This window comes from Hyaloscypha bicolor (assembly GCF_002865645.1).
Source record: "Hyaloscypha bicolor E unplaced genomic scaffold K444scaffold_165, whole genome shotgun sequence".
Taxonomy (NCBI): domain Eukaryota; kingdom Fungi; phylum Ascomycota; class Leotiomycetes; order Helotiales; family Hyaloscyphaceae; genus Hyaloscypha; species Hyaloscypha bicolor.
The window spans coordinates 1,870,348-1,895,171 of record NW_020194667.1 but is presented as its reverse complement, the minus strand read 5'-3'; the positions used below and the strand labels follow the sequence as shown (position 1 = coordinate 1,895,171).

Sequence of the window (24,824 nt, the reverse complement as noted above, 5' to 3'; positions counted from 1 at the left end):
AGTCGATGGGTGCGTGGATCCCGGGTAATATATTCTTCGATACTCGTGTCGCGATGGTGGTGAATGCTGTCATTCTCGAGGACATTCGAGTCTGTGCCAGCAGTTGAGCCAGGTCGTCAACGCTGGGCTGGCCATAACATAAGCTATCAAGGTCCAGGTTTGGGCTAACCGTGCGGGTCAGATCTCCCGACGGCACAGTGTGCTCATTGGCTGCAGGGCAACTCGAGGTGCTGAGTTATCACAGCCAGGCGGTCCTTGCCTTGCCATGTGATGATGCGGATTGAAAAGTTCGGAGGGAGGCGTGCAGGTGTGTTGTTTGTGTTTATTTATGCAGGACTGACTTTCACTAACATGATATTCACTATCACTCGGAACATGCTAACTTCTGATCGGAGAATTCGCCAAAACTTAAATGTCAACAATTCATGTTCACTGACTGACTGCCCGCGCTCTGTGGTGGGGGCTTTGAATCGAAGGTCCTTCTTCTCCTCGCTAAAGCTCTCGCCAAGGTCCCCAGCCAAGCCCGCACCTATCCTGCCTGCTATCTTCCTGCACCTGCACGACCTCCCCGTAGCTCCAGCTCGACACTGCTGGCCAATTGATAAACGTCCTAATCGTGCGGGTTGATGAACGTTGGCCTTAGACCCCGTCTGAAAGCTCGTCCTTCCTTATACGACCTCGTCCGCAATCGCAACATCGACCAGCTCTCGGTCCAGCCATTTCGAAGCTTCGTTGAAGAGCTGCCTGCAGAGCTCCCCCCATTGCCCTTGTCCCCCGACAAGAACCTCTCAACCCCTCCTACTCCGGTTCTTTCGATCTATCCAGAACCTGCAGAGGAACCGGCCAAGATGGCCCCAAAGAAGGAAGTAGCCAGAGATGCAGATGGAGAGGAGCAATATGGCATGTCTCAGTATCCCCCAGCAGTGCAAACTCAAGCTAATGGTAGCTATGCAGGCTCGATTTACTCGGTTTCTGGGTATGCTATGCTCTTATGCAAGTTGATACCCCGATGTTGACTGTGTGCAGGCCCGTCGTGGTGGCAGAGAACATGATTGGTGTTGCTATGTACGAATTGGTACGGACGAAACTTCGAGGTCAGTGGCACAAGGCTAACATCTCCCAGGTTCAAGTCGGTCACGATAACCTCGTCGGCGAAGTCATTCGAATCGAAGCGGACAGAGCTACAATCCAAGTATACGAGGAGACGGGTATGGGATATCTCTGGAAAATGTGTAGGATAGTGCTGATTAAATATAGCTGGTGTTACTGTCGGAGACCCTGTCGTTCGAACCGGAAAGCCCTTGTCTGTCGAATTGGGACCTGGTTTGATGGAAACTATTTATGATGGTATTCAGCGGCCTCTCAAAGACATTGCGGACAAGTCGAAGAGCATTTACATCCCTAAGGGTATTTCTGCGCCAGCTTTGAACAGAGAAAAGAGCTGGGATTTCAAGCCTTTGATGAAGGTCGGAGATCATATCACTGGTGGAGACATCTGGGGTACTGTTTACGAAAACTCTCTACTGGACGACCACAGGATCCTGCTTCCACCCAGAGCCAGAGGTACAATCACTCGAATTGCGGAAAAGGGGAGCTACAAGGTCGACGAGAAGATTTTGGAGGTTGAATTCGATGGCAAAAAGACCGAGTTCAGCATGATGCATGAGTGGCCGGTGCGCGTTCCTCGCCCTACCACCGAGAAACTTGCAGCGGACAAGCCCTTCGTTGTCGGTCAGCGTGTGTTGGATGCTCTCTTCCCCAGTGTTCAAGGAGGGACCGTCGCCATTCCCGGAGCTTTCGGCTGCGGTAAAACCGTCATTTCACAATCCGTATCCAAATTCTCGAACAGCGATATCATCATCTACGTAGGATGCGGAGAACGTGGCAATGAAATGGCTGAAGTCTTGATGGATTTCCCGGAGCTATCCATTGATGTTAATGGACGAAAGGAGCCAATCATGAAGCGTACCACGCTCATTGCCAATACCTCGAATATGCCTGTTGCTGCTCGAGAAGCTTCTATTTACACTGGTATGATAATCCCTCTCTCTGCACCTTCCCTTCAGCACCGTCCTTCTGCATATAGCGCCTGCCTTCAGACCTAGTGGTTTGCACCTGCCTTCTCAATACGACGACGATATGTCGTCCTCCTCCCAGAAGATGTTCTTCATCATCATCCGCCGAGCATCAGACCATCGACCTCAACGACGTCTCTGTGTGCAAGAAGATCATTGGAGGAGTATCTTGTTGTAGATCTCCCCAGCTGCCTTCACCTGAGCTCATTGAAGTCTCGTTTAAAAGAGGTTATACAAAGAGGTAAGTTCTCCGAGATTGCTCCCATCGCTGCACTCTCGCTAACAGCACCGAGTGGCAAGAATCGGTAGCCCTGATTCCTACGGGTTGAAGACATGAAGCAAGCCTCGGAGCAGACCGAGTCAATTGACTCGGACGGCGTCCAAATCGAGGACCTCGGTTCCAACACCGATGACAGCTCTGAAGAGTTCGACGATCTGGACATCGACGAAGGCGATCTCCTCAACCTCGATGCTGTTCAACGGATGGTCGAAGACATGACATGGAAGCTTGTACAAATAACTGCACCCGATTGGTATCTCAACCCGAGCTTCAAAGTTCTGTTCGACACACGCTCCGCATACGACAGCATAGCCGCATGCTCACCTCTTGAATTCCCACCAGACATGCAAGACGTTCTCACCCGCTCTGAGCCTCCTGGAATCAGCTTCTTTAAGTCTTTGCCGAAGCCTGTTTGTAAAGTGTGGGCAATCTATGGCATCACTATGGAGAAGTTTGGCTGCAACCCCAAGCTGTATGTTGGCTCTGGTACCGATGCCACTCTTGGAGTTTCGGATAGGCTTAAGAACTATGGACCCGGTCACGCCATGCTTCCTCGGCTCGTGCGTGAAGCATTTCGTCAAGGCTACCACATTTCACATCAAGGTCCACTTTGCTGGACACCGTTACCGTCTGCAGGCCTTGTTCCCCGGGTTCGAGCTCGGTTTCTACTACTTGAAGCAATCTTTACATGTCTGTTTCACGCCTCGCGTGCATCTACTTCAGATGTGTTGTACCAAGATGTGCTGCTCTGGGAACGACAGACGGTAGAGTGGGAGCCTCTCGGCACACATCTGCCTCTCCGCGAAAAGATTCTCGGGAATTTAGACTTGAGTCCAGATAAACTTGAGATTATCGCACACCTCAGGAAAGAGCACGATGCCAAACGCATTTCACAGTGGCGGCTAGCAAAGAAAGCAAAAGACCCAGATGCCTTCCGTGCACATGGCCGGGTACAGAAGAATGCTTGGGCTGCGAAGCACAGAGACAAAGTCAACAAGACTGCAAAAAAAGTCAAAACCAAAGCCAAAACCGAGCAACGCTTCTATTGTGGTGTCTGCGAGATGCCCTTGCAGAGTCAGGCCGCACTGGACAAACATCTGGCGAGTGAAAGCCATGCGAATCGGGCGGCCGGAACCGAGAAGTCCGAGACATCCCAATACTCCATCAATAGGAAAACAAAGCGCGCCAAAGCTAAAGCCAAGGGCAAACACCATTGCCACACCTGCAACAAAGGCTTCGGGACTGAGTGGGACTTGAATCGTCACAAGAACACTCCATCCCACAAGAAGGCGGCCCGAGAAGCTCAGGCTTCTCAATAAGTCTCTCAGTGCTGCTGCTTATTCTTATCGCATATCACTACAAATCGGGAGCCTCGATTTCCTGCTATTTTGGGTTTTGCCATCGTTCCGACGCCGTCCATCAAACATCGCACAATCGACACTGTTCATTTACATCGCATACTGGCTGCTGTATCATCAGGCATCTGCTTCTGGCCGCTGTCTCATCACACATTTCATTCTGTTCATCCTCAACACACGCTAATCTTTTATTACACGAGCTAATCATTGTTTTTCATGTAGGAATAAGTAAGATACTCCTCCCCCCTCCTTGCACCTTCGCTTCAGCATCATACTGTTCATCCTTACACATACTAATCATTGCGTTTCATAAGCTGTCGCCGAGTACTTCCGTGATCAAGGCAAGGACGTTGCCATGATGGCTGATTCTACGTCTCGATGGGCTGAGGCTCTTCGAGAAATTTCTGGTCGTTTGGGAGAAATGCCTGCTGATCAAGGTTTCCCTGCATACTTGGGTGCTAAGCTTGCTTCTTTCTACGAACGTGCTGGAAAAGTCCAAGCTCTTGGTAGCCCCAATCGTGAAGGAAGTGTCAGCATTGTCGGTGCCGTCAGTCCTCCTGGTGGTGATTTCTCAGATCCCGTGACTAGTAGTACGCTTGGTATCGTGCAGGTCTTCTGGGGTCTCGACAAGAAGCTCGCTCAACGAAAACATTTCCCCTCAATAAACACCTCAGTCAGCTACAGCAAGTACACCAACGTTCTCGACAAGTACTATGAGAAGGATTACCCCGAATTCCCTCGACTTCGAGACCGTATCAAGCAGCTGCTCTCCGATTCTGAGGAATTGGACCAGGTCGTGCAATTGGTCGGAAAGTCCGCTTTGTCCGATCCCGACAAGATCACTCTCGATGTGGCTGCTTTGATCAAGGAAGATTTCTTGCAACAGAATGGTTATAGTGATTACGACCAATTCTGTCCCATCTGGAAGACTGAATGGATGATGAAGGCAATGATGGGTTTCCACGATGAGGCACAGAAGGCTGTTGCTCAAGGTGCCAACTGGAACAAGGTTCGAGAAGCTACTGGTGAGCTCCAATCGCAGCTCCGAAGCATGAAATTCGAGGTTCCTAGCGAGGGTGAGGAGGTGATCACGAAGAAGGTATGTCTAATCACTTTCCATGATTGAAATTCCGCTGACAGGCTATAGTATGAGGATTTGGTCCAAGCTATGACTGACAAGTTTGCCTCTGTCACTGATGAGTAGATATGGAAAGGGACGAGGAGAAGAAGATTGGTGATTGCATTGCTTGCTCGGGCTGTCGATGAGTACTGTTGCTGATAGAAATGGGTGGATGTAGTATATATTTCTTAGGATGAGTTTATCCTCACTACATTCCTGCACCCTTTGATCCCCATTTCCGCAATGTATTTACCGTGTATTGTATTCTTGAAAGCCCTTGCTTTTCATTGTGCCTGCTGCACATAGATCATGTCCCACTGAGCCGGGTGGTTCAAAGCGATGTGTATCTCTATCATCTCCCAAGACTTGTAGTGTTTTCTCGAATCCGAGCAATTCTGCTCACTCAAGACTACTGTAGGGTAATCAACCCTGGTGTGAGACTGTGTTCCCCTCCACAACTCTGACTCTTTGGCAAAGTCGTCGAACCCTATCGAAATGCCTTGCGGAGGGGGATGGGATCACGTGCTGGGTGGACACATGCTTGTAACCGGGCAGTGGACGGTTCCTCTTGCTTCTAGTGGAGGCCATCTGACCTGCGTGGCTGGAGAGGGCGTGTTGGACAAATGCCAGCTTACCCGCGTCCGTGTCCAAGCACGCAACATTGCATCCGGGAATAGAGCACTTTAGCCTACCCATAAGGGCCCGGTTTCTTCTGCATGTCTTGCTCTCGACCAGTGCTACCCTGATTGCTCTAAAGACCTCTATTGCCCTGCCATCTCATTGGACTCGTCACTCCCTGGCTGGGAGTTGAGTTCAAGGGCAGTATGAGCGCCTGAGAGAAAAAGATAAAGCCCAAAGGTGTCCCGTTGTAACCTGTCCACAGCTCCTGTCGAGGCCCGGCTTGTCAAACCCTCAACCTTTCTTTTAGAAACTTGACCTCGCGGTTATGAAGCCGTCTCATTTCCTCTCGGAGCTCCAGGTAACCCCCTCCGCAATCTGTGTAGCTCGACGATCTTCTTGCCTCTGCCCTGCTGCCACCTCGAGGCCCTTGAGCACCGAAATCTATCACTCAATCTTGCCTCTAGGTGGTGGATCTCGGGATCTAGCTTCATTTTTAGGTTAAATTCGACCGACTCCCAACAATCGCGATCTTCTTCTCGCTTTCCTCTTTGGCGGTCTGTCTATTGATTGTACTTGCTTAACATGGAACATTTGAGAGCCTCCGATTTCGAAGGGATAACGTGACAAGGTTTGAGTTGAATTGTACTTACAATTCATCAAACTTGCCCAGGACTTAATTCTCATTCTACTTCGTTCATATTCAACCTCATGCAGTCTTCGATTTTCCTTGCACTTGCTTGATGGGTATAGTTGCAGTCCTTGGTTTTCATTGTACCTGGTTCACATAGAACATTCTATAGCCCTAAATGTCCATTGCTCTTACAAGACTAGAACCTTTGAGTGTACTCAACTTGGTGTGCTATTCTCCTCGTATAAGCTCCTTTTGCCATCTATGTTGCTTAACAAATTCACCCGGCCTGGTGAATTCTAGCAACATGTTCTATTTAAATTACTTCCCCTCACCCCTTTATATCGCTCTAATGTCTAGTGGAAGGAAAAGGAAAACCCGCTCGGCTCGCAAAGTTCTGCTTTCGATCTCGTGCCCTATCCAACCTCCCACCAAATCGCCTCGAAATCTGCCACGATGGATGAGGAAACCATTGACCAGCAGCCACCGACGGGGACAAAACGCGACCGAGACTCCGATACTCCTTCTCCCGATACGAAGACGAAAAATCCTTCTCTGCCGAAACGAGTCAAGACAGGAGATAACGATGACAAAGAGATTGAGATTGATGGTGAGTAGTACTCTCGCATCGCGTTTTGTTCGCTTTGGGATATAGAACAGACTGCTAACCGTGCTTAACTAGGTCATCAGGATCAAGAACAAGAGCAACGATTAAACCAAGAAGACAATGACATCGACAAAAGCGACGCCGATCCCAATCCCGATGCCGATGCCGAAAAAGACAGCCTCTTCGGCTCTGACATTTCAGCAACGCAAGAATGCTATATCTGTCTTGAAGGGTTTCGCGAGGGGAGAGGCGAGGCGAGGGTCGTGCAGCCTTGTGGACATCTTTTGGATGTGGAGTGTTTGGTTCATTGGTTCGGGTTCCTGCAGAGCGATTTGAAAGTGGAGGTTCGCTGTCCGGTTTGTCGGGGATTGGTGAGGGGGTTTGATGATTGGGATGTTTGATGGGCGGGAATTGGAACGCAGCTTTCTGTTCATATTACTATAATGGGTATTAGAGATTGTAAACTGCTTTTTTCTGGTGAAGGATGGCCGCAGGGAGATGTTCGTGGCTTTGTCTGCAGGAGGAAAGTGAGGCTCTATTCATCGGTAGGGCTGCTGCATGTGTCACAAGATGTGTGGAAGGGAGGAGAAATTGAACGAGGGTGCGAAGAACGAGGAACGAAAGCCCTTGTCGTTGATCATGGGTTCGCATTCGGGTTCGAGTTAGGGAGGTAGGAATGACTACAGTAAGCGGACAGAAAGGGGGCTTTTTAATACCACGATCTTACTGTCTGCCTGCCAAACATCGTGATCAGTGTTTCCTTTCTTAACTCCGCCGAATTCCAATGCTATATAACATCTATTGAAGGATGGTTAAGTAAGAATATCGGTTGTTACTACGTCTCGAGTATTTCGTTTATACTCAGAAAAAGCTGCTTTCATATTTTGCCACAAACTTTTCTGCCGCAATTATTATTAGTCGTCTCCCATGCCTACTTCTACTTGATCCAGATCATTCATTTCCTTCAATAATGGATTCTGATCATCAAACAGTCAGCCGTTTGCCAACAATCTCGTTGAGGGATGCAGAGAAACTGGAAGCTAGGCATAGCCATTCAATCTCCAAGGACATCGAGGCTAAGTTAGCAGCATCTCCACTTCCTCCTCCTCCAAGTAACCCTCCCCCAAATGGAGGAGCCAAAGCATGGCTGCAGGTGCTAGGAAGTTGGATGTTGATATTCAACACTTTGGGCATCCCCTTCCCAAAATAAATCTCACAAACCACCTCTCCCACTAACACAAACCAGGAATCGTCATGATCTTCGGCGACAACCAAACCTTTTACGAATTCGGGAAGCTGTTCACCCAAACATCCTCCAACATCTCCTGGATCGACAGTCTGCAAGCCCTCCTAGTCTTCACAGTCAGCTGCGTCATAGGCCGGATCTACGACAACGGCTATCTACGCTTTCTCCTCACCGGAGCCTTCTGCATCCTGTTCGGGCACATGATGCTCCATCGCGTCGTCGTCGGTATCGAAAGCGGCTTCCTATTCGTCCCATCTTTGCAGTCATGCAGGGTACTTCAGCACCCCTGTTGGCTGGCAGTGGCTGGCAGTCGGTATCGCAGAAACGGGCAGTGCAGCAGCAGGAATCATCTACCCAGTTATTTTCACGAATCTCATTGATAAAGTGCGCTTTGGGTCGACTGTTTGAGTCATTGGTTTTGTTGCTGATTGATTGAATCTCGACCAAAAGCTCCAAATGTACTAGTGCCCAGTCCAAAAAGCCCATGCATAACCCGTGCACACCCCTGCCAGCAGCTGATCCGTCCAGACGCAAAGGACTTTTGGGCCCCTGTCCTCCGCCCGACAGCCCTGCGAGGAAAAATATGGAGCATCCTTCCTGGTAATGCGTTCTCCGACAACCTTATATATTTCATGTCATGGCAGCCTTACCCATCACAACTTCGGATTTTGTCCAGCTCAAGAGGCGCATCTTATCTTCACTTTTTCCCATCCTGTACAAGCTCAGCTTCGGCTTTTTTCGACCCCAGAGCTACTGATAAGCACCTTTTCCTTTGCTCGCATTTTCAACTGCGCCCTGTCCCTTGATTCCTCTCCAAGCATCCATTCCTGCGGCCTTTCAAGACTGACCTGTTCAAGCGACAATGGATGACTCTCATAGTCGAGCGTCAGAACTCGCGCTACCTCCCGTAGCTGGGTCCAACTTCTCTGTATGCCAAAATAATCCCAGTCGCTGTCGGCGATACAGTACCCAAGCATGGGATGCCATGAAACCCCTCATTAAGAAGTTCTATATCGATGACAATAAGTCGCTGCGCCAGCTTATGGAAATGCTCTCAAAGGAGCACGATTTCCATCCTACGTCAGCACATTTCTACTACCCTTGTCACTGCGGACATTTAGCTAAATTTTGGAAAGGTCTAAAATGTTTAAAGACAAATTCAAACTGTGGAATTTTGCTAAAAATCTCACCATCAAGACTGCATGCCCCCTCCTTGATCAGAAAACGATATCGGATGCGACGGGGCGCCCAACAATTTTGGGTCCTCATGGAAGGCCTGTAGACGAGCGACGACTCAAAAAATATCTCAGGAGGAAAGCATGGGCTCCTCTCAATCCCATATCACCAATGCAGAATCTGTCCACCTCTGGCGATAGCACGTCTACCACACCTACGTCACCCAGCGAGCTTTTGGATGTTTCAGACACATATCCAGACCCCCATAATATGCTGCCTGACGGTGGCTCCTATGAGCAGGACTGCCCTTATCGACCGTGGGCGAAGAAGTTTCGCTTTTCTGAGACATATCCTGAGTAGCCTGCCCTTACAGAAGTACTATGTATACTTGGCTGACCCCTCGCAGTGATACGATCTATCAAGGGGACTCTTTCGGATACGGCTCGTACATCAATGTTGACGAGGAAAGACCATGCACTTTTCATTGCTTCTGCCGGAAACACCATTTGCAAGAAGCCTTCACATTCGAGGTTTACAAGTCCGTGAATCAAATGCACATCACCATCTATAGTCATTCTTTGTATGACAAACTGGCTACTCATATACCCTTGGGCAATGTTGAGAGTGGTTTGGGTTGTCCGGCGAGAATAGTCAACGGGCTAGCCCTCCTCAGACACTATCATACCTTGATGAGACTGCTCAAGGATCTCCGCTCGACACTTTGCGACAACCCTGCCAACCAATCTTTGGCTCTGGAGATGGATCTTCTTGTGAATGGGTTCCTTGGGGACGGTCAGGTTTTCCAAAGCTTCGGTTATGAGAACCTTTACAAACTCGGATTCATGGACTACCAGCTTTGGAAATACTTCCAGAAGCAGAAACTCGACAAGGATATCACGGAGCTTGATGATAGTTTCTGTGCAATTGATGATGAGGAAGCGTTATCGACCTCTGAGTCTGAGTCTAGGTCAACAACCACGCTTGTGGAAGAAGCAATGGCAGATGGAGCTGTCGAAGACCTGACGGAGCCTCTACTAGATATCGATGAGACACAAGGGCCATTTTCGCGACCAGCCGGCACTGACAATCCTGAAGTCTACATCTCGACCGCCTTGCATATGACAGATGGACCGGATGCGCATGGATACTCACATCCAAGCGCTATTAGCGATTTTAACCAACTATCAGGAGCCTCGCACCAAAGCGACGAAAATGTTCTAGCGTCGCTCTGTCCACCGATATCTGGCAAATTGCGAACAGGCCTGGAACAAACCTTGTTGAACAAAGAGCTATACCTAGCAGTACGGGCGGCCGATGAAGGGAGGGTGCGGCTGTTTCTTGACCGCGGGGCCAATGTGAATAAAGATTATTCGGAAGATCTACCACTATGCCTGGCAATAGAGGCGGGTCATAAAGAGATAGTGCAATTGCTTCTTGACCGTGGGGCTGATATGAATAAGGCATATCGATGGAAAGATCCACCACTACCCCTAGCAGCAAGGGCGGGTCATGAAGGGATCGTGCGGCTGCTTCTTGACCGTGGGCCGAATGTGAATAGAGTAAATTGCTTGGGAAATCCACCACTATCCCTAGCAGCAGGGGCGGGTCATGGAGGGATCGTGCGGCTGCTTCTTGACTATGGGGCTGATGTGAATAGAGAAAATTTCTTGGGAGTTCCACCACTATCAATAGCAGCAAGGACGGGTCATGAAGGGATCGTGCGGTTGCTTCTTGACCGTGGGGCTGATGTGAATAGAGAAAATTTCTTTGGAACTCTACCACTACTCCTAGCAACAGAGGCGGGTCATGAAGGGATAATACGGCTGCTTCTTGACCGCGGGGCCAATGTGAATAATGTGGATTATTTTGGAAATCCACCACTATCCCTAGCAGTAAGGGCGGGTCATGAAGGGATCGTGCGGTTGCTTCTTGACCGTGGGGCTGATGTGATTAGAGCAGATGGTTTGGGAAATCCACCACTACTCCTAGCAACAGAGGCGGGTCATGAAGGCATAGCGCAGCTGCTTTATGAGGCTAAGATCAATGCCTTAGCCTCTGGCACAGCTTTGATTATGGCAGTGAAGCAGCGGAATGTGAACTTTGTCAGATTGTTGATCAGAGAAGGAGCAGATGTACAAGCTGCTGCACTTTACCTTCAGGGGGAAGGTGGGAACCATATGCAATGGCTGTTAAAAGTGGCTTGGGCCTCATCCGGTGCTACAAATGTTGGCAAAAAGAAAAATTGGCAGAGCACCGATTCAGATGCGTCCGAAAACAATCGACATCTCCGCCTCAAGTTCGTCGACCAATATATGTTGATGACGAAATCCGCGCAAAACTCGCAAACGAGACTACGAGACCTTCCTCGACAATTTCACAATTATCGAGAGGCTTGGAGGGCTGGAATCGAAACAATGCGAGAACTTAGTAGAGGCGAAACACCTCGAGGTGTCTATGAAACAGTCGCATTTCTTTCACTTGGGAGGGCTATCGTGGAGACGCTGCGGGACAGGAAGAATTGCGACTACCTTGAAGATTTCGAGCAGGATCTAGGTCGGTGGGGACAGCTTTTCAACAATGCGGAGGATCTTGAGGCCTATGAAGAAGCATTGAATTTGATGTGGGGTGTTGTGTATAACGAATCCACCTCAAGAGAACGAGGACGCATGGATGAGGATACCCTGATCCGTTTTCAGGAGCTCGCGTCAACTCTGGTCGGCCGCGCAAATGATCTACTCGGTTTCGAAGCATCTCGTGACAGGAGGTCAGAGCACTATCACCAAGGTTGGCCTAAAACTGGCCAGATTCCTATTGAAGACGTTCCACACAGGTTTTCAGATCACCGAAATCCGGGGGCTAAGAGCTCATCGCAACTAGAGGCAACCCCTCTCCAACACCTCAATCCAAGCAATATTTTCGACAGCATGAAGACTGATACGTCCTCTTTTGAGCCGGTGGTACTACTCTTGGTAGCTGGAGCCATATTTGCAGTTGTCGTCATGTTTCTAGAAGGTATGTCTAAGAGATAGCTGGCCACGGCGTTTTATTGCTAACAAAATGTACTTTATAGTAGCCCTGCGGCAGACGTCTAATCCCTCTGCCTTGCGTCAGATTGGGACATTGCAGGAGCGGTATTGGATTTTAGCAGCGTACCTTGGTTTGGGACACACGGGAACTCAAGATTCATTTCACATTGGGCAAGAAGAGGACCCACACGCAGGGTACGGTTTCTCTGTTTATTAGAACATTATTTGTGCGATACGCTCGAGGAGTTAAGGTTTCTAAGGCTAGTTCTACAGTATTACAATATCATTCTGATGACCTCAAAAGCTGCATTTCTCAAGGATAGACGCTACTAGCCTGACAGTTTAATATCCTGAGCACAGATATGACGTGAACGCCTAGTTTCCGTTTGCTGGAGATTGGGGATTGGATTGCTGGGTGTAGCAAAGAATCGCCGTCGCTTCGGAAGATGAGAGCTTAGTTCATTTACAAACCGGAGAGTTATATAATACAATATTAGAAAGAGTATAAAAAGATAAAGGAATATAATACAAGAAAGAAGGGTTACTATATAAATATATAGGAATTTTATAATATATAGTTTTTATTAGCTTATTTTAGTTTCTAGCTCAAGAAAGAAAGTAATTAATATTCTAAATAATACGAATTATAAGAATTACAGGAATTTATTAAATTTAAAATTGTAATAAGGATATTACAACTAATATAATAGTGCAAATATATTATATAGCAAATTAGTATATATATATATAAATAAGTTTACTTACTTTACTTGACTAATTTCTAATAAAACTTAATAAATTATTTTTATTACTTTATATTATTTATTAATTTCGAATAATTTTAAACATAATAAGTAACTAAGTCCAATTCATAATATTTCCTTAATACTTATATAAGCGATTTAATATAATATAAATTTTAATAACACGCGTTTTTCTTTGCTTCGAATTTCTTAATACTATACTTTCCTCGTATATTTGCCCCCACCCCCTCTTAGGTTTTGTTCTGCTTATCAAAGACAAGACGCCAAGGTTTTCCGATAGCAGGTTTGGTTTATACAGATTTGACACTATATTAGGAGAATGGGTGGTACTGGTTCTATCTTAGCGGATGGTTAGGACAACTTTTTCGACGGATGGTCATTATATGGGAATCACCGAGCGAGCCGAACAGCGAGGATCACTTCCCAAGATAGTCTTGCTGCCATTCCCGTTATCGGCGAGGTTGCATCAGTTGTTGGCCGTAACCCCGCAGTAATGACCAGAATCGGCCCGAGAGGTGTAACACAATGACCTGGCTGTACAGCACTATACATTATTTTGGGAGCTGATAACTACTGGGAAAGCCATGGAGTCTTTAGTCAAATCATCCTCCAAGCCCATACCGAAAAAAGAGAGAGAACAGCATCGAGGCGACAGATTGCGTTCACCTAAGTGGCAACAAATGCCACCACTTCTTTGCCGATGAGAAATGGCGCTCGTTTACGGAAGTGAACCATCAACGGCGTATTGCTATTTCACACCAAAGACAATGGCTTCGGGCTCAAGCCAGAACAGCAAGCCTTCGAGCCAGAGTACAGCCTCGGGGCCTTCCAGCTCGCCTCCCATCTCGATCCCGCAGAAGAAAACAGACCTGAAGTCTTTGATTCCGACACCTCTTGCTTCCCACGAAACAGAACCAAAAACGCCTGATCTAAGGAAGAGTCCTGCAGGCCATACCTTTGGGCCTCAATTTCCTCCCACGCCTGGAGATGCACCACCAGAGAAGCCCAAACGGATGCCAAGTCCTTCCTTTGTATTCGATCGGGCTGAAGTGATCCTTGAGAGTCTAAAGTCCGGTTTTAATACCCGCGAGAGGTTGAAACCCTTGACAGAAGAGACGTTCACTAGATTGAGAGCAGCTATCGATGGTGATACTCTATTGCCTTTTGAGGTTGAACCAGAAGCTTTCGAGGAGTGGAGTCAGAACTTCGCTGACCTCGGAGGTTACGAATACGATCCAACTCGGAAAGAGCTGAAAATCTTGACTCTACCAGGGGTCATACACGAAAGAGTTGCCGAAGCTTTCAGTAAGTGGTTTGGGAAGGTCCAAGAGACTTTTCAGCAAGAAGATAGAATGCACTTCACACACAACGAAGGTCTGTTGTACACAATTGAAGCTGATCTTGGCTGACTTGTTTCGTGGCAGACTATACTCTCGAGAACGGATCAAGTCTAACTCCCGATGGATATATTTCAGTCGAAACTGAGGGTCCTATTGTCGCAATCGAGGTGGGAGTTTCGCAACCTTTTGCCAAGCAGGTAGAAAAGGCACAAAAATGGCTCTTGAAAGGCCCCGCACGACTGGTAATACTAGTTGATATTGATATCACCACTCTCGGGAAGGGAGAATTTCCCAGTTCTTTTACGAGCTCGACTTCTTCCACACTAGGGTCTCAAGAAGCTCCACCATACGGGATCACCAAGCGAGACCTTGAGAGCCTCAAGGTTAAAGAGATAGCATCGAAGATATACAATTGGTACGACGACAAGACAGCACTTGCCAAGCTCATGCATGTTAGCCTATATCTGTACCGGCACAAGCCAGGGAATCCCAAAGCGATTAATCAAGATGCCAAGTTTGTTATCTTCGATGAGAGGAGCGGGTTTAAAAATTGGACATCTTCGGAAGGATTCGTGACCACGAATGATCTCGACATACCTATTGGCAACAAGAAAGAAAACATCGCTCTGCCGTTTGATCTTTTGAAAGCTTGCTTTGACCCGGCCCTCGAGAAGCAGCAGATCCGGATCGCAGAGAAAAAGGCGCGAGAGATATTGATCTTGTATGGACATGAACAAGACAACTCAAGTTTCCAACCCTCTTCAGGTACAGGAGAAATTCACTCGCACTTGCAAGATGCAGGACTTCATGGAGATGTCCTCGAGCGTCCACAGACAAGGCAAGAAAAAAAACGGAAGTTGAGTAGCGCAGTCGATGTTGGAAGCGACTTAGACTCCTCATTTGGTCCAGCACAAAGTTTTCAGACCACCAGTAGCGGGGTGTTCCAAATGGACCCTCCGGTTCCATCAGATGCTCCACAATTCTCACAACGATCGTCTCCCATCCCGCCAGTCGATTCACAACTACCGAAAGCTTCGCTGGCGAGTTTCTCGTCGACCGTGGGCTCAGAATCGTCGTCATCGCAACGTTCACCAAAACGCACAAAGAGGAAGAAGAATGCATAAGGAGCCTACTTGCCCCCGGTGCGATGAAGGACTGCGTAATGTCGTATTGCTAATCTATAATACGATATCCGGAACCACTTTAATATGAAACTAACCAATAACGATACTGTAAATGCGCGAAGGACAAGTTCGTAGGAGATAGTGACTCTTCTACACTAGCTATTTTTGGAATTGACGAAGCACAATAAATCGTTGTTAAACCCGAATCCTAATTTGAGACGAGGCGAGGCTGAGGTTTTGGTTGTTCCCTACTCTCGCTTAAGCTGTCCCCTACTTTCAAACTCTGCATAAGCTCGTTTATTTAGCTAATCCCTATTATCACTTAACGAGTAACGGGCCTAGCATAAGTCTGTGTTTTTAGGGCATTTCGCTAAGAAGCGACTGCCAAACACAATTTCGTACATTTTATCTTATTTTCTAAATCGCTTTAAAAGAGTGTTAAAACACACTCTAGCTTCTTTAATCGCGTGTGCATAAATTATAATAGGATATAATTAATAGTTGTGGCATAGTTGTCGAGTGAAGTGAGGAACTTTGGTTAGGCGATGCCTGAAAATGTAGCTAAAAACACGGACTATTGATACTAGGCTCGTTAGAACCATGAGGTTACAGCCGCACAGTGGCTGAGAGTCCTGCAACTTCATCCTCAGGCATTACGGTATCCATTCGACGCCACAAATCAACCCCACTCTCAGTGCCAACGTCGTCGAAGTTTCATTACAACCTCGTCTTCAACAGCCCCTTAATCTGAGCGAGACCCGGCACAGCCTAATTCTCTTTCGGCAAATATGCGTCTCATAAACACAACGTCTTACTTTCTCGAGGAATTCTTCGGCGACAACACTCCCAATTACGCTATCCTTTCCCATACTTGGGGGGCCGAAGAGGTCTCCTATCAGGAGTGGATTTATGCCCATAATCAAGGCATTGCGAGATGGGGCTGGGTTAGGATTGAAGAGGAAGTTGATCGTATCAAAGCCAAATCCGGGTACAAGAAAATCTTGAATGCCTGCCAGCAGGCTCGATCCGCCAGCCACCAATGGATCTGGGTGGACACAAACTGCATCGATAAGAGTAGCTCATCCGAGATGTCGGAAGCCATCAATTCCATGTTCAATTGGTATCAGAAAGCCAAAGTTTGCTATGCCTATCTTGCTGACGTCCCGAGCATGAACGAGCAAGTTGCAACATCACGGCAAAGCGCCTTTCGCAGTAGCCGCTGGTTCACCAGAGGATGGACGTTGCAAGAGCTGATAGCACCGGCATATCTAGATTTCTACTCTTTAGACTGGAATTTCATCGCCTCGAGAGAGTCATTGGCGCAATGCGTGAAATCCGTCACAGGAGTACCGACTTCGTGTCTAGGCTCTAATCCATTCCAATCTCGGCGCCATTCCATCGCAGCAAAACTCTCGTGGGCGTCAAAACGGAGGACTACTCGCATTGAGGACAGTGCATACTCTTTGCTCGGGATCCTCAATGTGCACATGACCCTTCTCTACGGCGAAGGCGAGAACGCCTTCCTGCGACTTCAGGGCGAGATTATAAAGCGTAGCGCAGATCAGAGCCTATTAGCTTGGGATGTCGAATTGCCCTATATCCTCAGTGAAAACGTCTCCCCTCTTTTCACTTACGAAGACGCGTCCGATGACTCACTTGGCGTTGCTTGTACAAGCCTGGCACGCAGCCCCGCAGCCTTCGTGCGGAGTTCCGATGTTTTCGATGACATGGTGTGGTCGAGGCCAACCATGGAAATCCCAGAACCTCACTCCATTACTAGTCTGGGATTATGCGGTTCCTTTTCATTGGTGGAAACTATGAGCAGACATTTCATGTTTGCGATATTAATGTGTGTGGACAGCGAAGACAATGATATCTGGATTCCGCTGAGACGATATACGGCCAGAGCACATCATTACACCCGTCTTCTATTTCCGAAATCCATGGTAAAAGTCCGGAGAGAGCTGTTAAGATTAGGTCGCCAGCACACGGGCAGAAATGTCGATGAAGTGGCTGTCAATATCTCGAAAATTTTTATTGATATCAGCGAACAATCCGGCAATGGGCAAGACATATTTCTCGGTTATAATAATGAGTTTAACAAATTTCCTCGGTTAAACGCCAACAACGCTGGGAAGCTCGGTGTTGTGGTCACCTTTCCTTGTGGAAAACATTCCTATAATCTCGCTAGCTCCTACCCTTCTCGCACTCAGAGGCTCGCATTCGACCTTCACATAGAGAAAGATATTGGAGGAGTAGCCCATGGAATTCTACGATTTCGTCACGACAAAGGTGAAATGTCTCCTGATCTTGGGTTACTATTTGCTGTCCAGCTTGATGAAAAAGGACACGCCCAGAGGTGGACTTGTAGAATTCTCCACATAAACGAAATTGGTCGGGAAGAGCTAAAGACTCGCTCTACGTCGGAGACTGCCCGGATTATGGACTGGAGGAAAAGTGACCATATCGACGGCCATTTTGTTTTCCTAGGGGATGAGTGTTATGAGGGCGAACAGGACATGGGCAATTCCATATGCACAAAGTATCAGTGTGTAGTAGCCCATGTCTTCTTCTCGAACTTGGAGCACGATATCAACCATTGAGTCATCTGAGGACAACAGTGCCGGATCAATCCCATATTGCATCGACAAATCGAACAGCGTCAAGCTTCAGAAGGCTATTCACTCTATGTTTCGCTAGTATCAGGATGCGGTTAATTGCTACGTCTATCTGCCGGATGATTCGATAAACTAAGCGGAAAACGAACGATCAGTTCTCTGAGTTTACTTGGGAGTTGGTTTTTCGAGCAAGTAGGTGGTTTACGCGGATTATACCCTTCAAGAGCTCCTTTCCCTATGTTCGGTTGGGTTCTTCACCCAAAGAGGCAAGCGGCTAGGCGGTAGGAGAACGCTAGAGCGGCAAGTTCATTGGATAACGAGGATTGCTGTTTCAGCGCTTCAAGGAACCCCTCTGTCTCAATTCGGAATTTGTGAGTGATTGTTGTGGGCAGAAAATCGCTATACTACACGCAAAGAAGGCAAGGCGTACTTACTACTAAGCATATTCGACATTTATGTGCCACTTATCTGAGGCGAAGAGAGAGATAATGCGTTCAGGCGGTGAGGGAAGTGGTCGAAGTTTCCACCTGGGGGCTGGTTCGATAAATTAAATCACTAAGTAATTAGAATGTTAAAACCGATATCGCAATATTAATTGCCCTTAATAATATATTATTATAGACTTTAAGAATTACCTTTAAAAAAAAGGCGAGCTATAATATAATAGTAATATTTATAAATTTATTATTAAAGCATTTAAAATATTATTATAATTAAGTAATTAATACTCTTTATTTTTATTTTTATATATAATATATTAAGTATTTTATAAATAATACTATTAAATTAGGGACTTTAATTAATATTCGAGTTTTTAAAGCAAGTTTTATATAAAAATTAATATTAAATTTAAGCTTTTTATAGCTAATTACTTTTATATAGATAACTAAAATAAAATTCTTAATTAATACTATAAATAAAGACTATATTCTTATATTAATTATTAATAAACCTTTTTATAATAAAAAAAGAATTACAAATCTTATATTTCTTTAAATTAAAACTCCTTTATTAAAGCCAGTTTATTAAAGAAAAAAATAAAATAAAATAAGACTAAAGTATTAATAAACTAGTTATATAAATTTTAATAGCTTATTTAAAGTTATATTAAAAAAGATATAAATATAATATATAATATATAATATAATATAATAAATATTACTATTTTATTAACTTTAAAATAAGAAATAAAATTTAATATAAGTCGAGGCTTTTACTAACAAATATCTTCTTTAAATAAAAGAGGGTTTTATTCATTTATAAAGGCAGGAGTATAGCCGGAATTATAGATATAAAGAAGATAGTCAAGGAGAAAAGACGGCTGTATAATTACCTTGTAATGCTGCTGTTCTCCTAATATGCCTATAATTATTAGGGTTTTGGTATTGGTCACATGCCTCCGAGCAATATTGCTGGTCCTTGTACTACTTGGCCGAATTATTTGTTTGATGCCAAGTTAGCAGGGTCCAATTCAAATGATACGTTCTGATCTTGAAATGGGATATTTTGCTCGTTTTATTTTAATCTGGTGAGAATTATTTGCAAGCTAAATAAAGTGGTTAAATACTAAAACGCCTAGCGCGAGAATGTCAAGAAATGTACGAGATGGCTCCCCGCCAAAGGCAATGCAACAATTTTCGCCTACTTACTAACATCATGCTACAATATTTCTCTCCGCTTGCCTTTCTTTTGCGCTTGCCCGCTGGGGCTTGTGGTTACCGTTTGTGTTATGTTACTATCGGCTGGCATCTCTCGAACGCGCTCATCACATACCGTCTTCACACGAGCTTGACTGTTGCCTCTGTCCATCAAATCTCCCAGTTTCAGATAGTCATCTTTCTTCAATTCCCTTGGGGTGCTCGATGACGAGAAAGGCGCTGGATATGGTTGGTTTGAAGGTGAACCATCGGTAACGTACTCAGCATCTTGTCGACTGTCTAGTATGTCCTGAGCCTCGATTGCTGTGCTACTTGTCAAGCGTTGTATGACTAGCTGGCCATTCTCCTCCTCTACTCGGGGAGATTCATCACTTGAGATTGAACTCGTTTGCAAATGTTCGGTGGTAAGTCCAGTTTCGCTGTCGTTTGAAATGTGGCTGCTAGAATCGTCTTCGGGCACTTGGGGAATAGGTTTGCTATTCTCCCAAGATCGTGGCCTGACGGCGTCAAGGAATCCTGATTGCAATGGAGCGATAACCTCCGAACAAGCCTTTCGGGAGCGGTCTGTAAATATAAAGCCACCTGACATGAAGCGACTGACTGACTCGAGCAGTACACGATTCGGACTGCAGTTTTTGACGTCGCGAAGGCTTTGTTCGTGATAAATAGGGCTATTTTGCCCATGCATATGCGATTGGACCAGGCACGCTCCTTTGCACATCCATTCTACTGTGTCTCCTAGTGTTGTGCCTTCCGGTCCATTATGATGCGTCTTCATAAAGGTATGCAATACTGTCCCTGTGGTAGCCAATAGACAGCGTTTAGGCGGAACGCTCTGATAGGACGGGCATAACCTTTGTGGTGACGTTGGAATGATCGGTTGACCGAATCCGCGGCAGAAAAGAACCATGCCACAGTTTCTGGATCTCGCCATCCGAGTCCAGGGCTGGCTCACACGTACGTGTTTGATATCAATAGGGGGCTCCAACTCAAGAAAGTCGTTGAGCTCGACACCATACAAATCAGATCCAATTCGTTCAGACTCTGTGTTCGCAAAATCCAGCCCATCACGCACCTTATCCATCCCAAAAATGACTTGCTCAATGGTATCAGAAAATTTCTCCTTGTCGTCAGATACTTGAGATGTTCTCGCTTCAAGCAGCATAAGTTCATCTAGAGCCGAGAAAGCTGCACTGGCTCCATCGGCATCAGGTTTTGCATGCTTGAAAGCTGTCTCCTTGCCTTCTGAAATTAATCGGTGCCCGATCTGCTCGCGTCTTGTGAAAATCTTATAGGCCGAGTAGAGTATTACGCTTAACCGGGGTAATAGCCACCCGATTTGTTGATCGGTGTCGTAGATAAGGAGGCTAAATCGATGTTCATCAGCCAGTGTGGCACGGGTACTTTTGAATCTGTTCCATGTCATCTTTGAAGGTTGAGAAGTTTGCCAAGCCATGCTGGCATTGGCAACAATTCCTACCCCAGATGTACCTATCGAAAAGGCGTGCGATTTTGTAATGTGGTACTTTTTGGAACATTTTTTCGCTCGAGACGGGAATACCTCTGTTGTTGAGAATTGCTCGGCCCCAATCATAACAGCAACCTCTTCTGCCCAACCAAGGAAACACCTTTTCTGGAACAATTCGTCGGGCTGTTGGGACTTATACCACTTGGAATTTGGTATCATGGCGAAGATTTCGGATATGGTTCTTAACTCTGGTGGCTCTGTTTGCCTCTTGTGCTCCATATGCCATTGGATGGCTTTATCTTGCGAGAGAGCTTCCATTGGTATCAGAACGGACCTAAGTCCTTCTACAATTAAACCATTATCATATTCGGTGAAACTCATGCTTTGACTCAACATGGCCATATCTGGAAATGAAATCTCAAGACCTTTTCCAGCAGTTCGATCTCGAATCGGAAATCCTTTTGCTATTACAGCATGCGGAAGCAAAGGATGCCAGCATAGCTGATCTGTCTGTATTTCCTCGAGTTCTGCAATGCGAATAGCGATAGTTCGTGGCGAACTTGGCAATTTACTCGCCGATACAGATGCGGAGGAATAAGCAAGGCTAGTGGTGGGCGAGTGCCGAAGTGAAGCGGCGATCCACGAAAGGGCTAATATTATTTGCTCATGGATAGCATGGCTTGCAGACACCACGACGGCTGTATCCGAGATAGGAGTAGACTGATATGGGTTCGATCGAAACTTCATATTGAAAGATATGTCTTCATTGGTGTCTGCAGTCCCTGGCTTGAAATTTAATTGATGTTTATACCGAAATTTGGTTTGGGGGGGGCTTACCTTGAGTATCGAGGGACGATAAGTCATGTTGCAACGACGCTAACAGAGCTGGCCCTACCTTGGGCCAGGTTTGGACTAGATAATCACCGCAGCTCTTCGCCTGCGCATTAATTGCCCCTCCAGTGATAGTTAGAATTTTGCCAACTTCTTGCCCCTTTGCGAAGTAAGTCGCAAGAAAATGTGGCACCTCCCATTCCAAAGAATAAGTAATCTCAAGTGTGGAATCCCTTGGGTGTGTGATTGGCCAGACTTGGAACAGTGCCTTCTTGATAGGATCCGGATGGACGAATAAGTGCAGGTTTTCTTTCAGCATCTGTAGCGCCATCGAATTTGACATTAGAAGTTCCAGATCCTTTGAGTCTTCTTCTACTTCCCCTTTATATCCGAGCAAACCGTCATCATCACCATCATTGTCTTCTTCTCCTTCCTCTTTATTTTCGAGCAAACAGTCCTCACCACCATCTTCGCCTTCTTCAGCAAGCTCTTCCAGCTCGCCGTTTTCCGATTTGATGGTCTGATGTGAATTTCCCTGCAGGCCATTGTCTTCAAGCCTAGAGTTTGCTACAAGTTCCAGAGACTTCCGTGTAAGGCTTGCTACATTTATTGCACATCCGCGGACTACACACGCTATATGTGCCATTGTCGATGATGTTGATGTTGCCTCGGTATTCAGATGAATAGCGAATTGAATAAGGGTCCGCCGTAAATTATCCTCGAACTTACCTGGCGAGACTTTTTGCAATGCTTCTTTTGACAAAGTTTGCAACCAATCCTGATCAAGAAGAAAACCGCATAACCTTTGGGTTTCACTGGATCCACTATCAATAGATGGGGTAGTAGTGGTGGACATGGCATAACTGAAGATCGCGCTTTCGACATTGCTTATGATGGAATCACATGACCTGCGTCGAGAAGGACCCGAGCTTCTAGCATCTGATATGGTGTCCGACTTAGCCTGGTGTAGTGGACTAGAAGATTCATTGGCGGTCTCAGAGACAACGGGCTGTGAGCAGAATTTCAGTTCAAATAAAGGTTGGGGACGCTCGAGGTCACTTCCTGGGGGTGGTGCGAATGCCGATTCAACATTGAATCCAGCTGGGTGTAGTACGGGATCAATGGCATTCATTGTGGGTGATTGCTTCTGCGTTTTGGATATAGGGTCCAGATTTGACAGACCCGTGAGTGGAGTAGATGATCCATCAGCAAGCTCAAACCCCTCGATCGGAGAAGATATTGATGAGGCGGGATCATTGTAGAGTGGCTCTAAATTATTATGAGAGTGAGCAGAGGACTCAGAGGGGGAATATTGATCGACAGGGGCTGAATCATCATCCCGCGTCATTGTGTTTTGGTAGCCAGCAATGAATTGAGGTCGATGTTTGTCGTAAACTTGGCCAATAAAAAACACTTTTGCGTTATACTCGATAGTATAAACCTTCCCGTAGTTGATACGGGATGCTTCGGGAAGCTTTTCTCTCGGGGACGTCACTTCAACCCGGATTGCTGGATTCTCGCCCTTGTACTCAACTCTCTTATCGGAATAGATGGGTGCGTAGTGGTGCGCTTGGGCCCTTGGATTTTGTGGATCTTGGCGTCTGTAAGTGTGGATTGGCCTTCTCATCTATTAGTAAACGTTCGTCTCCTCAGTCAAGGGTAGCTTACAGGCAAAGACAATGAGCAGAAAAAGTTTTTACCACTACGAAGTGCCGAATTTTGTGCAAGAATTGTTCTCCGAATTTGTAGGAAATAGATGTTATAGCTTCTGAATCTGAGAACTGGGTTCTATTGATACCTGTTGGCTCTGCCCACAAGGTCTTGAAAAGTCGTCCAACTTGAAAGTGCGACCCAGAGAAGACTTCGAATTCTAGAATAATCAGGCTTTGGTCTGGTTAATTTTGCAAAAACTTACGAAAGTCTAGTGGATTTTCTAGTCCATATCTTCCCAGACCGATGTGGTTTTCGGCCATTTGAGCCGTCGAACTTTGTTGGGTAGGGTATTTGTTTGCATTGCCTATGAGCATACGGACATCAGCGTTGGCAATGGGGAGGACCGACCAATAGGCCGTACGAACTTTGAAATGGTTGAGTATCATAAATTGGATACTGGATTGACGATGAAAATTTGTTCTGAGGATGTTGCTCAGAGTAGTAAGGCTTCCCGTAAGGCAGCGTAACGGGATTCTGAGTAGACTGAGAGCCATGAATGTTAGAGACGGCTTGGCTCGATTTTCCATATGCTGTATCTTGGGCTGGAGCATAGCGAGGAATTTCTCGCTCTACAGAGCCTTGGTAACCGGATGTTGCCGTGGATTCGCTTGTTTCTCCTGTGCTAGATTCGTACTCATATTCTCCTTGTGGAATGTTAGCAAGCTCCACCGAAGGGAATATCAAACGCGAAACCCCTAACCATTTTTGTCGAGGCGATATCGATGATGACACTCTCTCTCCTCACTCCACTCCCACTCGCTCCACCGCTTAGGAAGCCGCTCGACCTTCGACCGCCCTTCTCTGCGAGAGTATTCTGAAGACATTGAAATGATTCGCAAATCACAAAACACAGATTTGATGAGAAGGATACGGCCGCACTCTTATAGATGGGCTTGCCTGTCAGTGACGCCCGACAGCGCTGAAGATGTGCTAGCGAACAAATCACGATTGCAGGGACCTGCTGCAATGTAGGGCAGGCTTTTACGAATATTGTGGCATAAAGTCATGCGACTACAGGGCACATGATGTCCCAGCCACTAATCACACGCTGTAATCAGTGAAACTAGCCTGTAAAGCCACCACCGCTAAAGTGCCCTGGAAGCACCTGTAGCTTAGTGGGTCCGTACCTAAATTAGGCTACCTGCCCCTGTAAAGCGAGGTTTACTAAGGC

At 46.5% G+C, this 24,824-nt stretch overlaps 7 protein-coding genes across 7 annotated transcripts; 5 read left to right on the top strand and 2 right to left on the bottom strand.

Moving 5' to 3' along the window:
* Nucleotides 1-848: 848 nt before the first annotated feature.
* K444DRAFT_542671 (vacuolar ATP synthase catalytic subunit A) lies at nucleotides 849-4,917 on the top strand (the record flags this gene model as incomplete). The annotated part of the gene is made up of 7 exons (XM_024875895.1): nucleotides 849-904; nucleotides 947-976; nucleotides 1,027-1,075; nucleotides 1,124-1,208; nucleotides 1,258-2,031; nucleotides 4,028-4,812; nucleotides 4,861-4,917. 7 exons carry the CDS (start codon nucleotides 849-851, stop codon nucleotides 4,915-4,917), a joined length of 1,836 nt encoding a protein of 611 aa, XP_024729955.1.
* Nucleotides 4,918-6,495: 1,578 nt separating this feature from the next.
* Nucleotides 6,496-7,464, top strand: K444DRAFT_668623 (uncharacterized protein). Its single transcript, XM_024887429.1, has 3 exons — nucleotides 6,496-6,692; nucleotides 6,765-7,045; nucleotides 7,239-7,464. Exons 1-3 carry the CDS (start codon nucleotides 6,539-6,541, stop codon nucleotides 7,353-7,355), a joined length of 552 nt encoding a protein of 183 aa, XP_024729954.1. The 5' UTR covers nucleotides 6,496-6,538; the 3' UTR covers nucleotides 7,356-7,464.
* Nucleotides 7,465-8,357: 893 nt separating this feature from the next.
* Nucleotides 8,358-9,504, top strand: K444DRAFT_197243 (uncharacterized protein). Its single transcript, XM_024870981.1, has 2 exons — nucleotides 8,358-9,015; nucleotides 9,072-9,504. The coding sequence occupies exons 1-2, from the start codon at nucleotides 8,798-8,800 to the stop codon at nucleotides 9,469-9,471; spliced, it is 618 nt and encodes a 205-aa protein (XP_024729953.1). The 5' UTR covers nucleotides 8,358-8,797; the 3' UTR covers nucleotides 9,472-9,504.
* Nucleotides 9,505-13,492: 3,988 nt separating this feature from the next.
* K444DRAFT_668621 (uncharacterized protein) lies at nucleotides 13,493-15,703 on the top strand. Its single transcript, XM_024887428.1, has 2 exons — nucleotides 13,493-14,275; nucleotides 14,326-15,703. The coding sequence occupies exons 1-2, from the start codon at nucleotides 13,609-13,611 to the stop codon at nucleotides 15,363-15,365; spliced, it is 1,707 nt and encodes a 568-aa protein (XP_024729952.1). The 5' UTR covers nucleotides 13,493-13,608; the 3' UTR covers nucleotides 15,366-15,703.
* A 450-nt stretch (nucleotides 15,704-16,153) lies between these two features.
* Nucleotides 16,154-16,945, top strand: K444DRAFT_483956 (HET-domain-containing protein; the record flags this gene model as incomplete). Its single annotated transcript, XM_024873063.1, has 1 exon — nucleotides 16,154-16,945. A coding segment is annotated over one exon (792 nt), but the record flags the coding sequence as incomplete, so codon positions are not given.
* A 2,551-nt stretch (nucleotides 16,946-19,496) lies between these two features.
* Nucleotides 19,497-21,618, bottom strand: K444DRAFT_619716 (uncharacterized protein). Its single transcript, XM_024881562.1, has one exon. The coding sequence runs from the start codon at nucleotides 21,509-21,511 to the stop codon at nucleotides 19,643-19,645; it is 1,869 nt and encodes a 622-aa protein (XP_024729950.1). The 5' UTR covers nucleotides 21,512-21,618; the 3' UTR covers nucleotides 19,497-19,642.
* A 66-nt stretch (nucleotides 21,619-21,684) lies between these two features.
* On the bottom strand, nucleotides 21,685-24,516 carry K444DRAFT_197178 (uncharacterized protein). The gene is made up of 6 exons (XM_024870980.1): nucleotides 24,354-24,516; nucleotides 24,019-24,297; nucleotides 23,856-23,957; nucleotides 23,609-23,810; nucleotides 21,947-23,559; nucleotides 21,685-21,895 (listed from the first exon to the last, which is right to left on the bottom strand). Exons 1-6 carry the CDS (start codon nucleotides 24,475-24,477, stop codon nucleotides 21,873-21,875), a joined length of 2,343 nt encoding a protein of 780 aa, XP_024729949.1. The 5' UTR covers nucleotides 24,478-24,516; the 3' UTR covers nucleotides 21,685-21,872.
* Between the last annotated feature and the right edge of the window lie 308 nt (nucleotides 24,517-24,824).